Raw genomic sequence first — 25,197 nt, forward strand, 5'->3', positions numbered from 1 at the left:
GCGTGAGAAGCCGCCATTATCTACGTCTTTAAATTCATCGAGGAACAACAGCAGATATGACTAACGAGAATGATATGAATCTACAACAGGGCGAGACTGCACCTATGTCATCAGGACAACAACCAAATTCTGCTACAGGTACTGATCCTGCCATCAGCACTATTCAACGCCTGCAGTTTCCAACCTTTTGGTCTGAAGAACCTGAGCTGTGGTTCAGTGCGTTGGAAGCACAGTTTTATTCTCATCGTATCACTTCAGACGCTTCCAAAAGTAGTTTTGTGATCAGCAAGCTCGACCAAGCTACAATGATTCTCATTAAAGAGTTAGTTATTCATCCACCAGCTACTGACAAGTACAATGCGATCAAACAGGCATTACTTAACCATTATTCGCAGACCGATGAAAAAAAATTTCGTAAGATGATTACAGGCCTGTCTCTAGCTGATCGCAAACCTTCTTCCTTGTTGGCCGAAATTAAGTCATTGAACAATGGGAAGCTTGATGAACGCACCGTACGGATGATCCGGTTGGATTTCCTTCCACGGCAAATGCAGTTGACTTTAATTCCGTGTGAGACTTTGGATTTGGATGCTGTTAGTCAACTGGCTGACCGTATTTGGGACCTTCCACAGAGTCATCCCGCACAATTAGCAGCAGTAGAACAGGAGCCTAAGACTAACAAAGAAAGTTATTTAGAAGAAAAGTAACTCAGCTCCAAGAACAGCTTAATCAGCTCATGAAAAGGTTGTCAGCATCACACGATAGGTCAAGGTCGAGGAGCCGCTCTCGAGCTCGGAAATCAGGAGATAGCAAACTCTGCTACTATCATCGCAAATTTGGTGAGAAGGCTAGGAAGTGTGCATAGCCGTGCGAGTTCAAGGACAAGCAGGAAAACTAGGAAGTTTTATCGTCAGCGGCGGTGGCTGATGATGGTAATAAACCTCGTCGTCTATTTATCTATGACCGTGATACCGGACAACGCTTTCTTATCGATATGGGAGCAGAAGTCTCAGTCATTCCTGCTACCCGTTTAGATAAAACAATTGAATCGGATATCAAATTATACGCAGCCAATGGAACTCGTATCGCTACTTGCGGTTAGAAGGCTCTTAACCTCAACGTGGGTCTTAAACGTGCTATTAGATGGATCTTCAGAGTCGCAGATGTACCGTACGGCATTGTTGGTGCTGACCTACTTTATCGATACTGCTTGGTGGTCGATATTACAGATCGCCGGCTTATTGACATAGAAACTGGTATTGGAGCAGGCGGTAAATTAGAGCTCGCCTCCATTATTGGTATCTCTACTATAAACAAAGATGAGCCCTATGCACCTATTCTTAAGCAGTTCCCTGAAGTTTTTGGGACCACTATACATAAAGCTTCAGCAAAACATGACGTTGTGCACTTCATATCAACAACTGGACCTTCAGTCCATGAACGACCTCGACGACTGACAACCAACATACTAAAAAAAGCCCGAGAAGAGTATCAGTTCATGATTGATCAGGGTATTTGCCGCCCTTGTAGCAGTCCCTGGGCTAGTGCACTTCATATGGTGCCAAAAAAAGATGGCGATTAGCGACCTTGCGGCGATTATCGTCGTTTAGATCGACAGACCGTTCCTAACAGGTATCCTGTAGCTCACATCTTGGATTATACATCAATTCTACATGGGAAGAGAGTATTTTCAACGATCGATCTTGTCAGAGCATATCATCAAATACCTGTAAATCCCGAGGACGTGCCAAAACAGCTGTGATAACGCCTTTTGGCCTTTTTGAATTTTTAGTTATGCCCTTTGGGCTTTGTAATGCTGCGCAGACATTCCAGCGATTTATCAGACAAGTTTTGCAAGGTCTTGATTTTGTTCATGCTTATCTGGACGACCTTCTCATAGCTTCAGAAGATGAAGAGCAGCATGGCAAACACCTTAAAACAGTTCTTGAACGCCTTAGAGATTATGGTCTTACAGTTAAAAAAGAAAAATGTGTGTTTGGCGCCAAAAGTGTCCAGTACCTAGGGTATTTAATTACAGCAGAAGGTTCTAAGCCACTGCCTGATCGAGTCAAAGCCATCAAGGAATTCAAACAACCTCAAACCATTTCAGATCTTCGTCGTTTTTTTAGGGATGATAAACTTTTATCGTCGTTTCATCAAAAATGCAGCAACTCTTCAAGCTCCTCTTCATGCTCTCCTAGGAGACGTTCGTAAAAGAGACATGAGACCAGTTGAGTGGACAGACGAAGCCCTCAAAGCTTTTGAACAATGCAAAGCCAGTCTCGCTGAGACGGCTCTGATAGCTCATCCAGCACGTGAACCGCAGCTCCGGCTGACCACTGATGCATCTAATGTAGCAGTTGGTGCAGTTTTAGAACAACGAACTAACAACAATGAAGATTGGAAACCACTGGGTTTTTTCTCTAAGAAGTTGACACCAGCAGAGGTTAAATATAGTGTGTATGATAGAGAACTAACGGCAATATATCACGCTGTGAAATTTTCTAGACCGTGGATAAAAGGATATAATTTTGTAATTCGAACTGATCACAAACCTTTGACACATGCTTTTTCACAAAGGTCAGACAAGGCTTCGCCACGTCAAACCAGGCAGCTGAGCTTCATAAGTCAGTTTACTACAAAAATAGAGACTGTTAAAGGTGCTGAAAACATTGTAGCAGACACATTTTCAAGAATAGATGCTGCTAGCTCAGATCAACCACTTCGTTTGCCTACTATCATTGACTTTAATGCCTTAGCCGAAGCACAAGCTGCTGATCCGGAACTCAAGGATATCCTGAACGACGAAACGATCTCATTGAAGCTACGAAAGTTTACGTTTGGTTCGCAGCATAAAGTGATGTGGTGTGATGTTTCTCAAGAAGAATTCCTGGGGAATTTTTTACCCACGAAGATCTGCCATCAGATCCAAATATCTTTCTGGAAGAGTTTCGTATTCATATGCGAAAAGTGAAACCTGCGCCCGCAAGTCATCACTGCAAAACAAATACCTTTTGTTATAAAGATATTTATACATGTTCACATGTGTTCGTACGGCAAGACGCTCCCAAGCAAGGACTCGATCAACCATATGCCGGTCCTTTGAAAGTTTTAAATCGAGTCAGTGACAAAGTGTTTACACTGGATATTAATGGACGAGAATCTAATGTCAACGTTGAGAGGTTAAAACCGGCTCATTTGAGTACTCAGGAACTTTTTGGGTTTCAAGTACAGCCGCAAACATCAGCCAACGCTTCGTCAAGTCAAGCTACCTCATCGTCACTTCGTACATATCCTGGACCAAAGAAAAAAAGAGTGCAACTGCAATTTAAAGACTGTTAGTTTAAGAATCCTGTTTTGTCATTTCTTTTCTTTTCAAAAACTTGCGCCCTAACTCCGTTACTTGGAGGAGGGTACTTTGGGGATCAGCCTTTATTTCCCCCACTTTTCTACCTTAATATATATGATACTATAGTTTTGAATCTAACGTACATCTTATGCGCATCGCGTGCAATTAATGTTAATTTAATGTAACAATAGTAGTCGTTTGATTATTGTTCTGACTTCGAGTCGGCCGAATGAGCAAACTGAAACCTAGTGGACTGTATGAATTAAGAGCAGAATAAGAAGAAAAGGTTGGATGCTAGAAGGTTCAAAAATATAGTTTATTAACACAGACTGCTTGAGTTTTATAGTTTTTATTCAACAATAACACTTAACTTAAACAATGGAAATTCTTAATCACTGAGGTTAGGTGAATTGACTGTACATTAATTGTTCATACACTTCTGAGTTGTCTGATGGTTATTTTGTCACCAAATAACATAGTCTCAAAAAACAGTGAATAGCACAGTATACACCAGAGTTATTCGGGGGAGCGATGTATAGGTGAATGTCCGTGAGGCACTATGGCGTCGACGCCAGTTCAGCTTCGCGCCCAAAGACACTACAAACTGAATATACTGGACCACTTGCACTGATGAGAGTAATTTGATGATTCACGTTTCTTCGTGAGAGCTGTCTGAGTCTATTTGACCGTACGTTATTGTACAACGAGTGAGCTGACTGCAAAAAACTACGATTTGACTGCGAAAACTTGTACAGAGCTGACCGCGTGATTTGCCTGGAGCTAACTGACGCCACAAGTGCTCGACCGCGTGCTTGTTGGCGTCACTAGGGCCGTAGAGTTGCCTTCTGGGCCATGAGGGAAATACTTCCCGATGATTGGTCCAGTGAGTTGACTGAAGCGCCGGTGGACAAGTCCGGCATTACGAAATTTTGATTATTCCTGACTAACTGACTTGGGCCCCTCCAAGTCAGAACAATTATAAATAAATAATTGTTATTAATAATTGGACTTAATTTTATGTTGGGTACAACCTGTTCCCCACATCGTCTAGGACAACTGCGCCACCTGTCTGCTCATTAACACTTCCGACTCTTCCCAGGAAGTCGGGATTTCCCCATAGGAGCTCGAGGAGGTCACTTTCTCGGATGACGGAGCTACAGACACCGAGGAAGATGAGCCAGACGATCGCCAGGAGTTACCGCCCAACTGAGAGTCCCGTACTCGACTTGACATCCTTGTGAGGGAGGTCGAATGGCCAAGTCACCTCACCCCACAAGAACGTCAGCATGTCATTTCTCTTCTGAGCCGAAACCCCGATCTCTTTACTCTCCCGGATGAAGAAGTGGGCAAGTATAGGGCCAGGAAGGTGCGAATGCGAACCACCGACGACAAGCCTGTCAAGGTAGAGCAATATCGCTGGCCCCTGGAACTTGCCGCGGAGATTGAAACCCAAGTAAACGCCATGAAGGCCCAGAAAACCATTAAGCGCTCCCGTTCCCCGTATAACTCTCTACTGTGGATAGTCCCCAAAAAGGCCGACTCGAAAGGTCGGAAAAGATGGCGTCTGGTAATTCACTTCCACGCACTTAACAGAAAGATAATTGGGGATGCTTACCTTCTTCCTGATATAACCATGATCCTCGGCCAATTGGGGGCGCTAAATACTTCAGCGTCTTCGACCTGGCCAGTGGTTTCCACCAAATGGAATTGGACCCGGCCGATGGCCCGAAAACTGCGTTCTCCTCCCCCGGCGGACACTGGGAATACATCCGGATGCCGTTTGGTCTAATCAACGCTCCGGCCGAGTTCCAACGCATGATGGATTCGGTACTTTCGGGCTCGAAAGGCACTGAACTTTTCGTCTACCTAGACGATTGTTCATACCTCTTATCTCCAAGAACACGGCGTCCGAGTGCGCAGACTTTTCGAGCGTCTGCGGGAGGCAGGACTTACACTCCAGGCTTCCAAGTGCCGTTTCTTATGCAAGGAGGTCAACTACTTGGGCCACATTATCACCACGGATGGCATTAAGCCCGACCCTGACAAAGTTCCCGCGTTAAAAGCCGCCCCCCAACCCCGAAACCTTACCGAGATGAGAAAAATCTTAGGGTTGGGAAACTACCTGCGAAGGTTTATCCTCGACTATTCCGAACGAGTCAAGCCTCTTACAGACCTAACAAAGAAGTCAAAGTCCTATGTATGGACTCAGGAGGCCTAACTAGCCTTTGACGGCATAAAGGAAGCCTTGTGTAAACAAACCATGCTGTACCGTCCGGTCGGTAATGAGGACGAAAACCCAAGGGCCACCGAAGCCCCTCCTCCTGAAGAGCATCCACTAACCCCTCCAACCGCCCTTCTGATACGCGGCGGTAACCCAACGGCGTTACCAGTCACCAACGGTAACGGAGGTGAACCGAGAAAACGAGGCCGACTACCAGAAAGTAAAAACCGTCCCAGAGCGTCACAAGTAACCGACCCGATAGCGTCAAGACTTAGGAGACGCAAACAAAGACAACAACGCGAAGGGGGGAACACTGCAAGTCCGCAATCCACTTAACCCTCAACCAGCTCTTCCCACACAACTCCACCAAGCACCCAGCGTACAAGAGCTTCCAGACCAACCCCTCCTCCAGCAGTGATCGAGATGCCGAGCGCCGAGCTTTCAGACTCCGAGGAGAGGGGGGGGGGTGGAGACAATCGCTAAGCAGCCGGAAAGCGGGTCAGAAGCCACTTCGGCGCCCTCCCTGCAGCAAGCAACGCGGGTCCCACCCACTCCCGAACCATCAGGATCGGATACTGGGGGGGCCACGGCCCCAGAGGTAAACCTCCCGACGGAGCCAAATGACTCACAGACCTCACCGATTCCTCTTGACTCTTCTCGGGGCGTGGAAGACTCGGTGCTTAGCCGGGGCAGGAGACGAGTGCCGGTCCTAGTACCTTATCCACGTCTCCCCCCTTATCTCTCGTACATCGAGACTCTACAACCTTCCACTTCTACGCGCAACCTGCAGGACTCGCAGGCAGTTACAATAACCGTTAGCCGGGATGGACTCACGTATTCCCGGGATAACGTCGTCCACTTCCTCTCGGCTGATCGTGAGCTTGCTCAACCTGTCAGCAAGCTGTTACAAGCTGTCCACTACATATCCGTAGATGACCTCAAGGCGGAAAATCCCCCAGTGGGACAGGTCTTCACCACCCCTCTTGGCAAGCACAGAGTGTTCACGGTGTTTGTCAAGAAACATCACTTCGACAAACCCATGCCGGAACAGATTCTTCTCGCTCTGAACAACCTCAGGCTTGCCTTCGAGTATTACAACGTGCGATCGTTTCGAATGGCCGAGAGCGGCGAAGAGATCCACGTAAACATTCGCCCTTATTTGGCCCACGTGTTCACCACGAGCCCGATGGCGATTACCCTAACCTGAGGTGAGATAGAAAATCTCCCCGAGGACCAACGGCTGAAAATTATCCAGGAGAATCACGATACACCAGTGGGAGGCGATAAGGGCGTTGTCACGACCTATCAGAGGATTCGACAGCGTTTCTATTGGCCCGGAATGAAGCAGCACATCTATGAGTATGTTCAAAGCTGCCAGACCTGCCAGATCGAAAAGCTCGGCCGCATCAGGAAGAAGAAACCGGCAGTGATCACGGATACGCCTCTCGAACCGTTCGAGAAGATTTCCATCGATACTGTCGGCCCTCTGGAAATGACTCCAGACGGCAATCTTCATATCCTAACGATCCAGGATAACTTCTTGAAATGCTGCTGCGCGGTCCCTTTACTGGACATTCGCACCTCCACTATCACCGAGACCCTGGTGACCCACTTTATTTGCCTGTACGGATGTCCAAGGGTCATCCTATCGGATCGAGGAACCGCGTTTACTAGCAAACTCCTGTCTCGGTTAGCTAAGATTCTCTGAATCAAGAGAGTTCTCACGTCCGCCTACCACCCGCAGTCAAATGGTTCCCTGGAGCGCTCTCATCACCCTTTGGTCGAATACTTACACTCGTTTGTGTCGATTTATCATGACTGGGATCAATACCTCCCGATGGCCATGTTCAACTATAATACCACTGTCCACTCGGCCACCCAATTCTCTCCGTTCGAATTACTGTGCGGAAAGGTCGCCCGGGTTTCTACAACCCTGCCTGAATTCTCAGAGATCCACACCTACCCCGAAGCTCTCGACGACTTCTTAATGAGACTTTCCGAGGCTCGGAGATTAGCTCGAAGCAATCTTACCAAAGTTAAAGAGAAATCGAAAGAGCGATCTGATCGAAACATTCGCGAAGATCATCTCGTGAAGGGAGATTTCGCCTATATCTACAAGGAACCCAGGAAAGGTAACTTGGATGTACATTGTACCGGACCATTTGAGATAGTAGGCTTCACAGAAAGTGGTAACGTGGTTCTGGAAACGAAAGCGGGTAAGCGCTTTGTCAAACACCCCAAGAAGGTGAAAAGAATGGTGCCACACACTACCGCTGAGAACCCGGGCCGTTCGGCCCCACCCAGCTAGCTCAGTAGTCTTGTAAACTGCATGCTGGCCTAGTGGCTAATGCTCGTTACTAATTCTGTATGCACGGATAGCCATTAATAAGTGTGTTTCGTACGAAGCCTACCCCTCTCCTTCACCTTTCCCGTTCTCTCCCCTGTATGCCCTCTGATGTCTGAGCAGGTCTTATGCATGCCGGCTTTCCCCAAAGCAAGACGTTCTCTCTTTCATCTCTTCAAGCCTATCGACGAGACCGACGACTGCCAGCCAATTCCTCGTATTGCCTCCTGACAATAATCTGTTTACCCCTCCCTCCTTTTGCCAGGAAATGTAGAAGGGTCTAGGAGTGACCGCTTCGTCTTGGCAACTGGATTCTAAATTGGGAAGGCCCGGTCCTTGGGGGGTATTGGAACCACTCCCCTCCACCCAGCCTCAAGAAGCACAACCAAAGGCAGAGCCGCCTCGACGCCAGGCTATAGTGCCGGAGCCACGCCAAAGGATAAGCCCCATTGTCTTCGACCTGAGTGAATCCTTGGACGAGGAACTCGACCTGCAACTAGAAGTCGCCCAGGCCGTAATCCGCCAACCACCTTCAGCACTTCCACGGACCGCTTCCTCGAAGGTTTAGCCCCGCTGGCCCGTGCGATCCACGAACGGGGGCCAGCTCTTCAAGCCCTCCTCCACGGAATCGGGCGGTACTTTTAGGCGAGGCCGGCGCCGGAGTTACCGAGGGTGAGCGAGTTCTCGGACTTTGTGGAGGAATGGAATCGGATCGGTGGCTCTCCTCCTGCTCTTGTTCCCTCCCGCTGTAAGCGAAGTTGGAAACGCCAACGCCGGAGGCAAGCGCGGAGAGAGTGCCGCCGTCATGGAGGATCATACTACTCAACCCCTTGACGCCCCCCCCCCTGTCTTTCCTTTCCCTCCCGGCCGCTTTTCCGTTTCACCAGATACACTAATAGATATACTGTAAACCGACACATACCTAATAAAATTTTATAACTTCTTATATTCTACTTGCTTGACGTTATTAATAAACTGTACCTCTACCTCGTTCACTAATCTTAAGCATCCCTCCATCATAACGGATTTTCTGACTCCTGCCGATGGCTTGCTATCTCCCACCGGGCTGCGAAGTCAGTGTATTTCGGGGCCTAATCGACTGGTTTTGTTCCCTTCCCTCGTTTGTCGAAAAGGCAGGGACGGATGTCTGGCTTAATCCATCGTACCAAGACCCAGGAATACTGGAGGGACCCTGGGCTGTGGGCTCCCGGGCCCTGGGAGGTGCTGCATCGCCTCAAGGATGAAATCACCATCAAAGGCGAACCACTGGCCCCCGTGCCCACCGCCATCGTTCCACCAACATTCGGGACGTGGAAATTCAGACCCCCCTCCTAGACGATGTTCCTCCTCCGCCTACGGGAAACACCTGGATTCAGCCTCTACCTAAGTCCTGTTACTCTCCTCAAACCCTACCCAGCCCTCCCAGATTCGCAGACCAACCCAATTATCTTCTCTGATCGGGCGAGATATCCAGCTTACTTGAGTTGTATACGACTTCCCGAAACACCATGGCCAGGGCCCGGATGACTTCCAGCTTATGCTGCAGGACATCTACCAGCTGGTGCGAGATCTAGATTCCGTCCGCCTCAACTACTATCGAAGGGAAATGGAAAGTCGCCAGCATAGACGTAGACGCGCCTACGGACCCCGATGGGATGAGAACTCTACGGGCGGAACTTACCCCTCTCCACGTCCTTTCTCCTATACATATACATGGTTATAACGCAATAAACTCGTAAAATTAGTTAATGTTTTATATTTGTTTTTTTTTGTTCCCCCCCCCTCCCAGAACATACCCCACAGTAGATGCTAACCCTGCTCAATGGCGCCAACAGCTTGTAACTAATAAAAGAAAAGTTATTCTAAGTTGCCACTAACCCCTAACAGCCAGCCGTATCAGCAAAGCATCACTCAGGCACCCTGCTGCTGATATGGACCAGAAACCGAAGGTCCACCGCGCCAATCAGGCAACCATTTCCAGATCCCACAGAGCACCGGCCGCTAGGACTCGTCGGAATCGCGCAAGGAGGACACGGAGACGTCTGCTAGAGGCCGCCATCATGCAGGGGCTTCGCGAAATCTCGGCTCGAGGCAGAGCCCACTATCCCCCGCAATCCATTCTAGACATCAGTGCAGCTCCCGCCGAAGCTGAAGTTAACACTGACGCTCAACCTGTATTCACTCCTGCTTCTAACCCCCAGGCAGCGAATCCCACTCAAGAGGATGAGGCCGAGGTTATTACTTAGGACCTCGCCACCTTGTCCCTGCAGCCCCCTTCACCTGCCTCGGCCATCACTAACGCCAAGCGGGGGAATTAACCGTCGAGGTCATCAACGCTCCTTGGATACTGGCCGAGGAGTCCGGTCAAGGGTGCTTACACGGGGCATCTTGAGCTAACCTCGTCGTTGGGACAATCCAGTCCATGCCTCCTAAATCCCCCTCCCCTTCCATTAATAACTTCGCCATCTGTTCCAGACATGCCACTATTATTGAGTCTGGTTCTACTTCTGCACCGTTCTGTCGCTCACCCTGGTGACTTATACCGGGTTACAATGTTTCATCACCAGTCTGGCCTGTACTATGGGGAATACCAGTCCGTCCAGCTAGTAAGCGAAACCTGGATAATCCTCTCCACGCTGGACGTGGATGCCCTGATCAACGCGCACGGACAAGACACCCAGGCATTCAACAACTATTCGGACAATTGCCGAGAGACCTGCGCGTCGCAGTTCTGCACCACGGCACTTCAAGAAAGCACAGTTGGGGCCGAATTAGACGAGGGTACCCGGCTGAGCAATCAACTGCGCCAGTTCGTCGAGCGCACCCCTACCCGGGACGACTCCAACGACCGAAACCGACGTTCACCCTGGATTGGATTCAGGGACAGGAACTCAGAAAGCTATTCGGCACCCTGGATTACAATGATTACGAACACTTCTCTCAAGAGATAGCCCGCCTTTACCAAGATCAGGCGTCTATCATCCACCTAGTTAACAACGCCACGCATATCATACGGACGGAAGTCGACTCCCTTGTGAGTGACCTTGCCCAAACCAACAAAAGAATCGATGAGCTAGCTTTCTACGCCGCTGCGATCTCAAAACAACAAGACCACTGGAGACACATGGTCGAAAAGGAGCGCGATTACATGCTGCTGGGCCTCCACCTTTTCCGCACCCTACAGCAGCGCAACTCCCTGATGCGACAGGTCATCACGGCCATCGAAGAAGCTAAGAGAGGCATACTCAACCCGATCACCGTCCCAGCAGGACACCTGCGGGTGGCCTTAAACTACATGGAACGGAGGCGGCCACACTTGAACCCGCCGCAACCGCTTGACCACATCGACCTTCAAGTGCTCTCAAAAATCTCGCGCGTCACCGCTACCCGGGTGGGTAATATCTTCGCGACCGTCGTCGAGATACCTCTCCTGGAGAAACATCTGTGGAGGAGTTACCACCTGCGCCCATATAAAATTTCGCAGTCGGAGGGGTGAAAGCCATCGGCCCTCACCATCTTGCCGGAAGAAGACTTTCTGATATTGTCAGCCGACAACGCCTGCTATTCTCTCGCCTCTGGAGAAGAGCTGTCCAACTGCCTGGCTTGCGCACCGTTACGAGCAGTCCAATCTTCGGGAAACCAGCCTATCTGCAAAACTGAAATCATTCGGGACCCTTCCAACGAAACCCTAAGAACTTGTAATATCAGGGTAACGCTATCCCAGGCCACCGAATGGATCGCCCTGACCCACCAAAACTCCTGGCTATTCTCCAATTGCAAGCCGGAAGTCTACAACGTCGTCTGTGAAGGCCAGCAAATTCACACTCTTCATCTCGACGGCGCTGGCGTGCTCGATCTCCGACCGGGCTGCATGGCTACTAACCGTTACGAGACTATCCTCAGCTTAGGGGAATTCCAGACTAACATCACTGGCCTACTTCCCGAAACCTCTCTTAGCCTCAGGTCTCTCTCACAAATCCTGCATGTCTCTTCCCTAGAACCGTCTATTAACACTCCAACTTTTCATCTACAAGAAGCCGATGCTCGGGCCAACTGGGGCAGTGGTCAGGACCAGATCGAGAATGAGTTGAACCAAGTTGGTCTCCACCATCAACAAGAACGACGAAACAGGATTTGGATCGGCAGCACGCTTAGGGTAGTCGGGATAATTAGCTTTATCCTCGCCGCTCTGGGTATCTACAAGTGTGGGAGGAGCCCTTTCTGGATCTGCTCAAGATCTCTGCTACGAAGACATCGAAGCATTCGAGCGAGACGGGGAAACGATATCCCTCTTAAGATCGTCATCCCGAAGAACGAGTCTCCTGAGCCACGGCCAGCTATCGAACCTACCCCTGGAACCTCAAGGGCAACACAGCCGAGGACCACCGCCCGCCCAGGGATCATTCTCTCTCCTGCCTCTGCAGCGTTTTAGCCACTACCGATTGCACCTTACCCTACAATTTGTCTTTTGTTTATGTTAATCTTTAGGTTAAGTTATGGTAATAAGCCGTCAATTAATTAAGTAAGTTCACCTATGACACGCACTCTAGAAACGCGGGCCGCCACGGTAATTGTGGTCATAAATTCTGCCAAGTCATGCCTTACTACGCGGTGGCCTATGGTCGCAGAGTCGGCGTCTTCCCCACCTGGGACAAGTGCCGCCTGCAGGTAAACCACTTTCCTAACCCCGTTTTTCGCTGCTTTACCTGCCTATCCTATTCCGTGCGCTTCCTCCAAGTTGCTGCTCCCACTTATCTACCTCTCACGGACACCCTCTTCACGCGGGTTCCGGACGGTCGAGTACGGGCGTACACCGATGGGGCCTGCACCCAAAACGGCACTGTCAATGCGAAAGCCTCCATAGGGGTCTTTTTCGAGCTCGGGCATGTCGAGAACGTCTCTCGGGCCGCGCCCGGCCGTTCCACCAACAATAGAGCAGAGCTGGAGGCCGTTCAAGAGGCCGTCAGAATCGCGGGCAGGTATCAGCTTCGAGCCCTGTCCATTTTTACCGACTCGGAGTTTGTTGTGAAGAGCCTGAATGAATGGCTGCCGCTCTGGAGCAGCAGAAACTGGTGTACCCCGTCGGGCCGCAGCCCGGTCTATAAAGACGAGCTGCTGAGTCTCTCTCGAGACATGCGAAACCTTGACGCCCCTATCCACTACCTTTAAGGTCACGTTGGGCATCACGGTAACGAGGGCGCCTATTCGCTGGCTCAGGCCGCCTTACTAGTCACTCCTGCACGAAAGTCGGACTCCTAACGCAAGACAATCGCCCCCGAAAGGGGCAATTGCCTTGGGAGGGGGGGGGGATGTTATGTCCAACTAAATATTCGTTCACCACGTATCTCTTATTTCTTTTTCTTTTTCCCCCTTTCCTCTTTCCTTCTACTTTTAGCATAAGATTTAGACCACTGATCAGCATTTTTCTTTTCCGTCGACGATGGTCAGCTCTTTCCCAAGCCTTTTGACTTGTGGCGGGGCCCGGGGCCCCAAACTGCAGACGGTGCGCCTTTTTCTCGTTTTGTTCTGTGAACTGGGAGTTTCCTAGCTTAATCAGCTTGAGAAACTTTCCAGTTCACCAGAAATCACGCACACATAAAATGACGACTCAATCCTTACAAAGCAATACTTTGTTGGGTCGGTGTTTATGTCGGCTGCTGACATTCAAACCGGTGCAGGGTTACTTCTGGCGGCTCTGTTTACACGCGGCCATTTCGTAGACCAAACAGCTTTTATCGAGGCTTTTCGTCGAAGACCATAGACCCGTCAAGACGGCCCGCGTATCTAACATCGCGTCGAACTATAGAGTTATAAAAGTAAGTTGGGAAAATAAAATATTGTTATCATTAACGTAATAATTAAGAAAGAAAAAGAAGAGAACAAAAAAAAGGGAGTTTTGTGTGAGTTATTCATAAAGCCATCTTCCATCGCTCTCACCTCTCAACGTTCCGGTACCTGGTTCAGGATTACCTTCTTGGCGAGCATTAAGGACCAAGGTAAGTTCCAATTTTGTTTTCTGTAATCAACCTCATACTCTAAACCGGGAATCATCACTAGCAAGAGAAGAGAAGAGCGCGGGCTCTTCTAACGTTCCCTAAGAAATTTCCTTTATCAAAAAAAAAAAAAAACAAAAAAGAAAGAGGAAAAGAAGTTTTTTTTCCCTCCGTAGCAAAACTACCTGTCCCTGTCCGACGCCTCCCCTCCTTCACACGCTACCCGCAATCACCTTTACTCTTCCTCCATAGTCACACCATTAAAGTTTTAATTTTACAAAATATAATTATTTAAATTAGTCGGACATAACAGAATTATTTAAATTGAGTTTTACGTTCATAATTTCTGAAATAAAATTTCTTGCCTGTGCTTCTTTCGTAGACGAGGTGGAAGTTCATTAATCATCGCATAAATAGGCCAAGCACTCGTATTTGAAGATTTCGACATTTTGTATCCATCTGTATTCATAGTTAATGAGAAATTATACCAACTATCGAGGATATTTCCTTCTGAACTCAATAATTGATATTCTTCACCATCATAAATGTCCTTCATACTTTCTGTATTTGGTTTCCTTGGATCTCAATATTTTAATAAGCGTTCAATATTTGGTATCCTTAGTAGCTGATTCAGTTGAGATATTAGAGATGTATATTTGAAGGACTTTAGACACAAGTTTTCTTCATGTGAACCACATGATCCCCAACGACATGTCTGAGTGATGTTGTTTGTTACTGAAGATTTCTTACCTAAGAATCCTGTACAACTAGCACAATAAAAATATGTACTTATGCATGATTCATTACGGCTCAGTGCTTGCTAAAGTGCAGGCTTTGTTGTGGGAAGATCATTCATAGCATGTGCTATATTTGTCCATTTTAATGTTTTTAAAAGTGATGTGTAAGTCCAATGATACCTAATCGACATTGCAACATTGACTAACAAATGATCCTTTACACTAACACGATGGTCAATCGTCATCGGAGAATTATAATTTCCTACATTACGTACGTTCAATAACGGATTATCACGTTCTGGATCGATAATCCCCTTCATCATCATCATCATCATCAATATTACTACCGGTACTATCATCACGATCAAATGGGAATAAAGGAGAAGACCAATGAGCCTTCAAAATTAATTCAAGTGCGGCTGGAATTGAAATGGATAAATGAAAACAAACAAGGAAGTTGTAATTTTTTTTCTAATTCATGAATTTATCACAAATTTTGTACAGCAGTAAACAATTTTTATTTATCTTATTTAATTTATTAGATATTTATTTTGTTTTCACAAATATTTTTTTGCAGTTCAATATGCGAGATCTATTTTTATTATTTAACCAATATTTAACCGGTTTTCAACCAATATTCAACCGTTATATACGTCGGGATATATAAAAAATATTCTAGTTATTTTACCAGTTTGTAACTAGTTTTTAACTTATATTTAACTTGTTTTATTCAGTTAAATACCTAATATTTAACCGGGATTCAACCTAGATTTTACCGCGAATATCCAGTTAAATACGCGAGTTATTTAACTGCTTTTTAACCGTTTTTTAACCAAGAAAAGAAGGTTGAATTTCGGTTCGATAATTTAACCGGAATTTAACTGGTTTTTTTCAGTTTATGGAAACCGCGAGGGTATATACAGCCTTTTCACCTATTTTAACTAAAACTTTGTTGCTTTTGGCACATAATAAAAAACCAGACTCATCTATATTGAAAATCCTATCGGGTTCAATGTCTTTCAAGTTATGTAATGATAAGTAATCACCAACCTCACCAAACCATTTTCTTATCTTAAACTTACTAACATTTGCTCTAGCACTATATATTTTGGCAGATTTTTTCAGAGAGTTTTGGGTGCCTGTTTAAAGAAGCTGTATACCAATGTTTTGATGGTCTGCAATAGGTAAAAGGTGTCACTTTTCCAGTACCTCTTACGAACATCTGTACGGTATCCAAAAGATGTTCTTTTGTTACTGGAAATCCTTTGCTACTCATTATTACAATCCAATCTACTAATTCATTTTTTTCTTTACTAGTCAAATAAGTTTTGGATCCTGGTTCTGCATCTAAAGAATATTTTTCATCAATCATCGAATGTAAAGTTGCATAAGGTACACTGAATGTCTTGCTTGCTGCTGATACAGATCCTCCTTTTTGGACAAAATTTATTGCTTTTTCCATATCACTCCGATCATAAAATTTTCTTCTTTTTTTAATCTGTAAAAACGATACAGTTTCACAGAAGGGCGGAGCTTAGTCGAACGTGTGCATGCTGCGTTCAAGACCGTTCATGTACCTCTTTTTGTTTTGTTATATAATTTCTTGCCCTTCTTTATATAAATGTGTGTATTAATAATACTAATGTTAACAATAATAATAATAACAGGAGATAATAATTTTTGGAATAAATAAATATACCAAAAATTGAATGAAAAATCAAAAACAAATAGAAGTCGTCTTAGTTATTTTTTTCAGATAATTATTACTTGTAATGACTTTTTTATATGAAAAAGAATATGAAATGTTTTAGAGCGGGAAAAATTCTATCTACTCTTTAAATTGCAATGATATGTTCAAAGATTGTTTAAAGATAAAGATGCGCAAAGTTGACAAAGAAAAGACGTTCATAACAGTGAAGAATCGAAAAAGTAATTTTTTTTTTCAAAATTTTAACAGGGGAATGTTTAGAAAATGATTCTGAACGTTCTATATTTTTTTCAAATTTCTTTAATGATGAAAAGTATTTTTTTCATTTTAATTAATGAAAAAAGCGCTCCACGGCACGATTCGCCGGAACGCTCGAAATGGTCAGCATTCAGAGCGCTGCACCTTTTTACCTGTAACAGGTAAGTATATGCTCTTGCGGAATTTTTTGTAAAGAATCCAATTCTCTACAAAAAAGGTGTCTACATTTTTTTTCGAAAAAACGAACGGTTCTCGCTGTGTAAGCAGTGAACGGTTTAAAAAAGCACTCTGCCAATTTTTAATTGTTGATAAACGATAGTAAAAATCATTTCCAAACAGTGACATTTAGCACAAATGCTCTTCTTGTTAATCTTTCTGAGAAACCGTTATAAAAAAATTCTTTCAACCCTTCTGAAATTAATGCATACCAGCATAGAGGCTTTTCATACTGCTAATGATAATATTCCTCAACAGCATTTAATGTTTTTTTATACGGAAGTCTTTATGAGGGAATGAATAGATTGAAAAGGAAAATGTGACTTACAAAATATTTTCTCATGAGAATATTCCTTATTAAGTTTTCGCTTTTTAATTGATGCAATGCTTAGTACAGAAGAAAGAGTATTGACTAATGGATGCTGGAGAAATTCAACCGATTAAATAACTCAGATTCCTATGGAGATTCAAAATATAATAGATATGATTTTTTATAACCCGATTAATATTCGTTAATAGAAAAAATTAGAATTCTATGAGTTTATAATATTCAACTTCAATTCTGATCAAAATCCATGTTTTTTAGATTAAACTTCTTTTAGAAAAAAAATATTTTTCTGGCTGAACCTATCTAAATTCTTCGTTTTCTGTTAAAATCTGAAAAGTCTATAGGATTCTACACATTTTGATTAGACAGTTGAAGCAGGGTACTTTGGTAGAACAACCAAAGTAATATATATCACAAATATCACTAAGTAATACTTTTCTTGAAGAAAAAGTCTATTTTCTACAAAAACGCTTCCAATGTCTTCCTCTAGAAACAATTTCAATCCTATTAAAAAATACTTTGATAAAATAAAAATATTTAAGTATTATTTTCTTGTAGAAAAAGTCTGTTCCCCATTGAAACTCTTAGAATATCTTCCTGTAGAAATGCTTGGAATCCTATCGAAGAATACTTCAACTAGATGATTCTTTCTATAAAAATTGTCAATTTCTTGTTGAAATGTTTTAACCATTTTCCTTTTGAAATTACTTATTTTTTATCAAGATTTTTCATTTTTCTTCCTATAGAATAAAAAATGTTTAAAATATTAAAACGGCCCATATATAGAGGTAAAAGCATTTTGCAGATGCATTTTCTCGTCTATCGTATGCGGAAAAATACTCTGGGTTTTTTCGGGCTCCAAACGATAAACTCTCTCTACAACTTGAGTTTTTCCTATTCTATTCTCTACCCCCTCTCTAGAGTTATTTTCCTCCCTCCAAAAAAGGGAGGTCCTCTTGCCTGCCAAAAAAAGAGAACTCCCTCAGTTTTGGTTCGGTGCTTATCTTGTGCAGTTCGATCGCTCTCACGTATTAAAACACTCTTGTCCTGACTATCTGGTATAGTGCTGTGCTCAAGTGTGTTTACTGGATTTTTTGAAGTTAGTCCACTAGATCAACTCTTCTCATCTCCGACAATCCTCCAGCTTACAATCTGGAGGAAGCTGTCAACGCCAACTTTTCCCGTTAAAACAGCCCTTTTTTCTACATTTCAGCTCTCATTATTAACGGTTTCTGACTGACAGGTTGATCAATCCTCCTCTACGTGGACCACAGCCGTTATCCTCCAGCTCGCGGACATGAATAACTAGTAGTCATCACTCCGCTCTTTTCCAGCTAACTTAATTTTTACAACTTATTGTGCTGTGATTGTGTCATGAAGCTAGTAGATAAATGAATATTTTTATGTTATCGTAGACTTTACCTGCGCATCTAGTAACCCAGTAACATCTTTAATATTTTTTAAACAAAAACAGATCCCATTGAAAAATATTTTTGGAGTTTTCCCAGACAGCATTGAGAGTTCGTCGCGAGCTCCTAATAAGCTCTTTTTTCTGAGTTGCAACTCAGAAACAGCTGGCTCGTAAGCTCCCTACGTGCTCAGAAAGAACTCTTATGCGCCGATTGGAGATACATGAATGATTAATTTATTCATCTTTATTTTGGACATGTATGATACAATATATTGAGAATTTTATAATTGGAAATCTGTTATTCAAAATAACAGATTCCATGTAAAGAAACAAAAAAAAATTAAATATAAAATTTAGTCTCCTGCGTTAGCTTTTTTTAGACGATCCCGGGCATGTTGAAGCCATGATTGTACTGTTGTTTGAATCTCGTATGCTGTACAATCTCCATACTTCTCTCGCAAGCTCTCTGAAAAATTTCGATAATATGAAGATATGATTTGTTACAATAATAAAGATATTAGTTAGCAATAAAAAAGTGTATAGTATGGATCATACATTTTAGAAGAAAAATAAAGGTTAACTTTTGGAATATTATTAAGTTCAGATACAAATACTGAACAAGGTGGATTGTCACAGACTTCCATTGAAGGAAGATTGGAATAATTATTCGTTTGGAAAGATGATGTAGAATCACTGGTACATTCCGAAGTACTTGTATCATGGATGACCTCTTCTGTGCTGTCAGTTTTAATATTATCACTTGAGCAAATATCCTGTAAAGCATTTGCTATTCTTCGATTTTTTTGGCTTTTAGATAAAAGCATAAAATTTTTTTGTCGAGGCATTTCTGTTTATACTACTTTCCTAATCACAAATTCTTAGCGTAAAACGGAGCACACATGTTCATGTATGAACACTTGTTTACAATAGTTCTTTACAATGCTGACAGTGATGAATAAAGACGAATTCTTAACAATTCATTTCGATGAGAAGGCTAAATAGGTTTTTAGAGAAACTTTATTTATAAATATATAATATCAATTTATTTAAACTTTATGCAATAATAAAAAACGTTATTCTTCGATGACTAAATAACTTTTATCGAGTATGTAAAGGCATTAAATTACGGTTTTTCTTACGTTACAATAAATGTATAACAAAATACAATGATGGAAAAATTTTATTGTAAGGAGAAATTTTTTAAAATATTTTCGTGTTAACTTGTAAAATTTATTGTAATATGAGCTCCGGAAAGATTTTTGTTGTTCAAATCATAATAAAAAATTTTGATATATATGAACTCGCAAGAAAGAACTCTTAGTGAACTCTTTTTCAAGAGATCTCTATGAGCTTACAAAAAAGAGCTCCTAAAGAACTCTTTTTGTGCGGGGTGTTGTCTGGGTTATTTTCCTGTTCATTTACTTCATTCCTCTTGAATCTTTTGTAAAGAATTTGAGGGACGTATCCATAAGTCCAGAAATCTACAGTCCTGAATAGGGCAAAACCACGAAAATTTATCGTCCCGAATAGGTTATTACTTTGAAAGGTTGAAATCCCTAACCAGTTTAGCGATAAACAATGTAGTATATCGAATTAATCAAAAATTAGGTACACTTATACACCGAATACTGTTTTATAGCAAACTACATATTGCTACGAACTGTACATTGCTACGAATGTCCATTCTCCCGAAAAACCGTATTCACGCGGTTTGGATTATTACAACTATCGGTAATGTAGTTTTTTGAGAGAAAATTGGTATAATCATGTAAATATAGAGCCAAGTACAGGCAAAACAAAAAAATTTTTTTCTATATTTAAAATCAATTATATCTTCGAAACTATTATTTTCCGAAACAAATAGTAATTATCGCTGTGTTTATGTTCATAAATTGTATAATGCAGGCTTGAGTACGAAAGGTGGGGATAAAGCTTGCCGGTAAAGTGCTCAGTTCAGACCCAATGATATACAAGCGTTATTTTAGCATGCATTTCTCGTAATAGATGTTGACGAAAGAATGGAGAAGCTGGATTCAGTCCCGTTATGCGACCAATCAAGAGCTTTTTAGTCTTGAGTACTTCAGATGCACATCCTGCCACGTGTTCTCCAAGACTGAATCCAATGACAGAATGTCTTTTACTTTTGTTTCAAAATAAATAGCTCCCAGCAGAACTACAGCTAACTGACGGCCGACGAGTTCAGTATTAGCTAAAGCTATTTGATAAGTTGCCCCAGTATCTCTGGTCCAATCCAATCTGATAACATTTATATCTTCCGAAAATCAAATCTGTATTCATTCTAACTGATATTAATTTAATATTATTTGTTATTTTTGAAAAAAATTTTTAATGCAGATAACATTCTAATGAATTTATTTATTGTAATCTAATATTGATTATATTTACTTTTAAATTAATAATAATAGACAATTCATTTATTAATAATCTCAAAAGAAAAACAACTGTTCGAATTAACATTTTTTTCTCACTCGCTGTATCCTCTTGGTTACCGTAACAAATTTACTTTACCAACAATCAATTTTTAATATCAACCGTCGGTAATTTTTCAATTTAAATGCAGTTACTATAGTGTGTGGGTCGAATGTCGCTTGGGGATATTGTTATTGTTCTACAATTTTGATTGAGCTCTTTTGTAAAAGTTATGAATAATTGTTGGTAGTTTTATAACTGTATATTAAATTATTGAGTTATTCGGCTACACCGAAAAAAAGTTCCGAAGTTGACTTTGCGCCCTCGCGTTGGACGGCAGAAAGCCGAAGCTCGATTTCAATTGAAATTGAGTAGGTAACAGGGAAACCGCTTGCCGGCGAAGTGCCAGAACTCGCTACCGATTGTCGTATGTCTCTCTCTTTCTACGAACATGAGCCTTTCTTACTTCTATTCATACTTTTTTATGTGCAATACATGCACAGAAAGATGAAATGAATGAGACTGCGACAGAAGATATAACGCTCTTTGTCACTTGTCTTAGGGCCCTGAGTAATTTTGATACGCACTGTCGTAAAAATCAATAATCATTCCATGCCTTTTAGAGACCATTGCTAAGCCACCTGTCGAGAATGGAAAAAATACGATTCTGTCAATGATCACCTGAAATTTTCCTCGCGAAACTGTGTTTTATTTATTCGTTTTTTTGTTATAAGATATTTTTTTAAATATTCCGAACAATAATATGTACATCGGAAAACAACGATTTACAGTATAGGTACAGTGGTTTTTGTGAAATAAATCATTTTCTCGTTAACGGCTGATGACAGCGGTATCCGCCATGACACCTCTAAAATCTAGTGAAAAATGAGCGCATATCTTCATCTTTATTTTTAATTATAATGAAATAATTAATGTTATTATATTGTTGTTTTCCGATGTAAAGAATAAAATAAGCTTTTGATTGAGTCCTAAATTAATTAAATTCATCCCTTTTTGAGTAATTACCGACTACGGGAGGAATTTTTTTGTGTAGAGAGTTTTCAGTTTATAATTTTTTTGAATATTTTATGACTAAACTCTTATGCTGGGGAAGTTTAGTAAACAATTGATACCCTCTTACATTTATTTATTTACTGCAGTTTTGGTCAACTAATATTTTTAACGTTTTATACAAATTGAATATTTATTTATTATCTCATTAATTAATGAAAATTTTGTGTGTGATGTTTAGTGTAACCAGAGAATAGACGACTTTTTTACTGTCATTATGATAAAATTTTATTGTTTACATAGTGTTTATAAAGTTCAGTAACATTTATCACAGAGTTAAGCAAAAAAATGATAATAAAAAGACTTATATGTAATATAATATTTTGGACAGGGATATCATATCATCACTTTTAATTATCGTTTTAGATATCTTAGTGAGTAATTAGAAGAACAAAAAATAACTGATTGTGCTAGCTACAGAAGTTGTTTTTACGAAAAGAATTGTACGATAATTTAAAAAAAATAAAGTTCTTTTTCGACATTCTCAGAACATGTCGGAGAGATCAAAATAAAAGCAACAATCTTTTAGGTAAATAGTTACTTAATTTTTTTCATTTTTAATCAATATTTATCAATGACATTTATATATTTATGTATTCTTCAAGTTTGTTTAAATCGTTAGATATACGTTTGACATACACATAAAGAATCTTCATATATATTAAATTCATTTCTTGTTGATTCTAGGTCAATACTGTAATAGAAGCTTACTGTATCTTTTTGGAACGAAAGTTAGATACAACTGATGCTATTGGTATTGCTAATTTTGCTGAACAACATGGATATAAAAATTTGTATCAAAAAACAAATCAAATTATTGTACAGCATTTAATTCAAATATGTCAAGGAGAGTAATTCTTACAACTATCAGATATGCAATTAATTGCTCTTTTAAAAAAAGATGAACTAGACGTACAGGAAGAACAATAAGTTTACAATGCTATGCTGAAATGGGTTATGTACAATGAGGAAGCTAGAGTTCCTAAGATGGCACATATTTTACAATCAGTTCGTTGTCAATATTCGACTCCAAGTTTTTTTCATGAATGTTTTATGTAATTGATAGAAGGAATAATTATCCTAGTAGTAGGTTTGTTTCATTTTTTGAAAATATAAATAGCTAATTATCATCGAAGTGTATTATGCTTAATTAAATTACAAAATATTACGATAAAATGTAATATATTATTGTACATAATGGTATTAATGTATGATTTTTCTTAAATAAATTTTATATACAATTTATTATATACACTCCATTTCATTTATTCTGTTATCCTGTAAATTGAAGTCATTTGTATATAATATTATTCCTTTAACATTTCAAGTTAGATAAATAAAAAATTCGAATAAAGTTTGGATAATTATAACACTATATTTATTTTATACACACACATACATATATATGTATATAATTAAAGACATAGTAATTACAAAATAATTATTAACAATGTAATACATTTAAAATAATTTAATTCATAGAATTATAATATTCAAAATGTGTATTAGACAAAATATTTAGTAATGAAATTTAAAAACAAAAATGTTAAAAAAAATGAAATTGAAACATTCATTTAATTCATTTATAGTTATATTAGAATAAGTTAATTTTTTATTATTATGCCTAGAAGTAGTGTTTTTGAAAATCACTCACCAGCAGAAAGAGGACGAATCGTTGGCTTACTCGAAAGTGGTTTTTCAATAAGTGATGTAGCTAATGTAATAGGCTGTAATAAAAAACAGTTAAACTATGAAAGAATAAATATGAATCAGGTGGTGATGTAATGTTGACCGACCATAGAAAAGAAAATAATAGACCGAGGATCCCGGATCCAGAAGATGATCAACATCTCATCCGAACAGTCCAAGACTACCCTTTCGAATCTGCACCAAATATTGCAGCACATGCTGGACTAAATATTTCTTAACAGACTCTCCATCGTCATTTCAAAGAATCTGGAATTTTAAGCTGTAAAGCAGTAACAAAGCCAAATCTTACTGATGTTCATAGAAGATCACGAATACAGTACGCTATCAACCATTTACACTGGACTCAACATCAATGGGATTGTGTAATTTGGTCAGATAAAAAGGTAAGTTTTATCACAATTAACTTTAAATGATAAATAAACAAATAAATATACTACTTACAGTGCTTCTCAACATCAATAACTGGCAAATTTAAAATTTGGAGACCAAGAGAAGAACGCTTGAATCCTCAGTATGTTGTACCAGACAACTATACCAAAAGACAAAATGTAATGTATTGAGGATGTATGTCCAGAAAATATAAATAGCTAATTATCAAACAAATGATTTAGCTAACATGAAAACTATGACCGTACTAATACAGAATTACTTCTAGGTATGACAGCGATTGGGTCGACAGGTTACTAATCAAGAGAGACCCTGCAACCCTATGACTGATCCTAGAAATCGCGGAAGAGTGACAGTAATGGATGGTTCATTTTATACTGTAGATGGAAGTGCTGGAGAAACAATATTTCAGGTAAATAATTACTTAATTATTTTATGTCTAGTCAATATTTAATTATTTATTAAATACAATTAATGAAATTTAGATATTTATTTAATTATAAGTTCATGCCAAAACCTGTCGAAACAGCACCGCCGATGAGTCTAAAACCAGACTCGAAAATTACTTGGGAATACAAAAATCCCGTTCATTTGGCGAGTAGCGGAATTTATACGTCCGAGGATTTGGAAACCATGAGGAATCGAATAATGTTCACCATGGAACAAGCAGCAGTATTAGAGACAGTTGCGGGAAAGGCAACCAGAGGATCTATATCAAATAAGCCATCAATTTATAATATGTTGGATGAAGAATCGTTGAAAAATTATCCAAGAATTCCTGAGAGAAGACCTGGGGAAGATTTGTCAAATTTGGGACTATCAGCGCAGGGTTCATTGGCGTGTTTATGGTCCTGAGAATATGTAAACTAATAAGAGATACCATTGTACATGGTTACACACTTCATAGCGTGTACAAATGGTCATTAAAATTAATAGGAGCCCTCTGGGACTCAATAACATACTTATTGGTTCATTTGGCAAAAGATAATTCAAATAAATATTTTTCACCAAATGTAAGGATGTCAGATATAAAC

The 25,197-nt window shown here is 41.2% G+C and overlaps 1 protein-coding gene across 1 annotated transcript; it reads left to right on the forward strand.

Moving 5' to 3' along the window:
* Positions 1 to 994: 994 nt before the first annotated feature.
* Positions 995 to 1,582, forward strand: LOC118068448 (uncharacterized). Its single transcript, XM_035085906.1, has 2 exons — positions 995 to 1,097; positions 1,230 to 1,582. The coding sequence occupies exons 1-2, from the start codon at positions 995 to 997 to the stop codon at positions 1,580 to 1,582; spliced, it is 456 nt and encodes a 151-aa protein (XP_034941797.1).
* The last annotated feature ends 23,615 nt before the right edge of the window (positions 1,583 to 25,197 follow it).

This window comes from Chelonus insularis, unplaced genomic scaffold (assembly GCF_013357705.1).
Source record: "Chelonus insularis isolate UGA/USDA-ARS -01 unplaced genomic scaffold, ASM1335770v1 contig_110_pilon, whole genome shotgun sequence".
Lineage (NCBI taxonomy): Eukaryota > Metazoa > Arthropoda > Insecta > Hymenoptera > Braconidae > Chelonus > Chelonus insularis.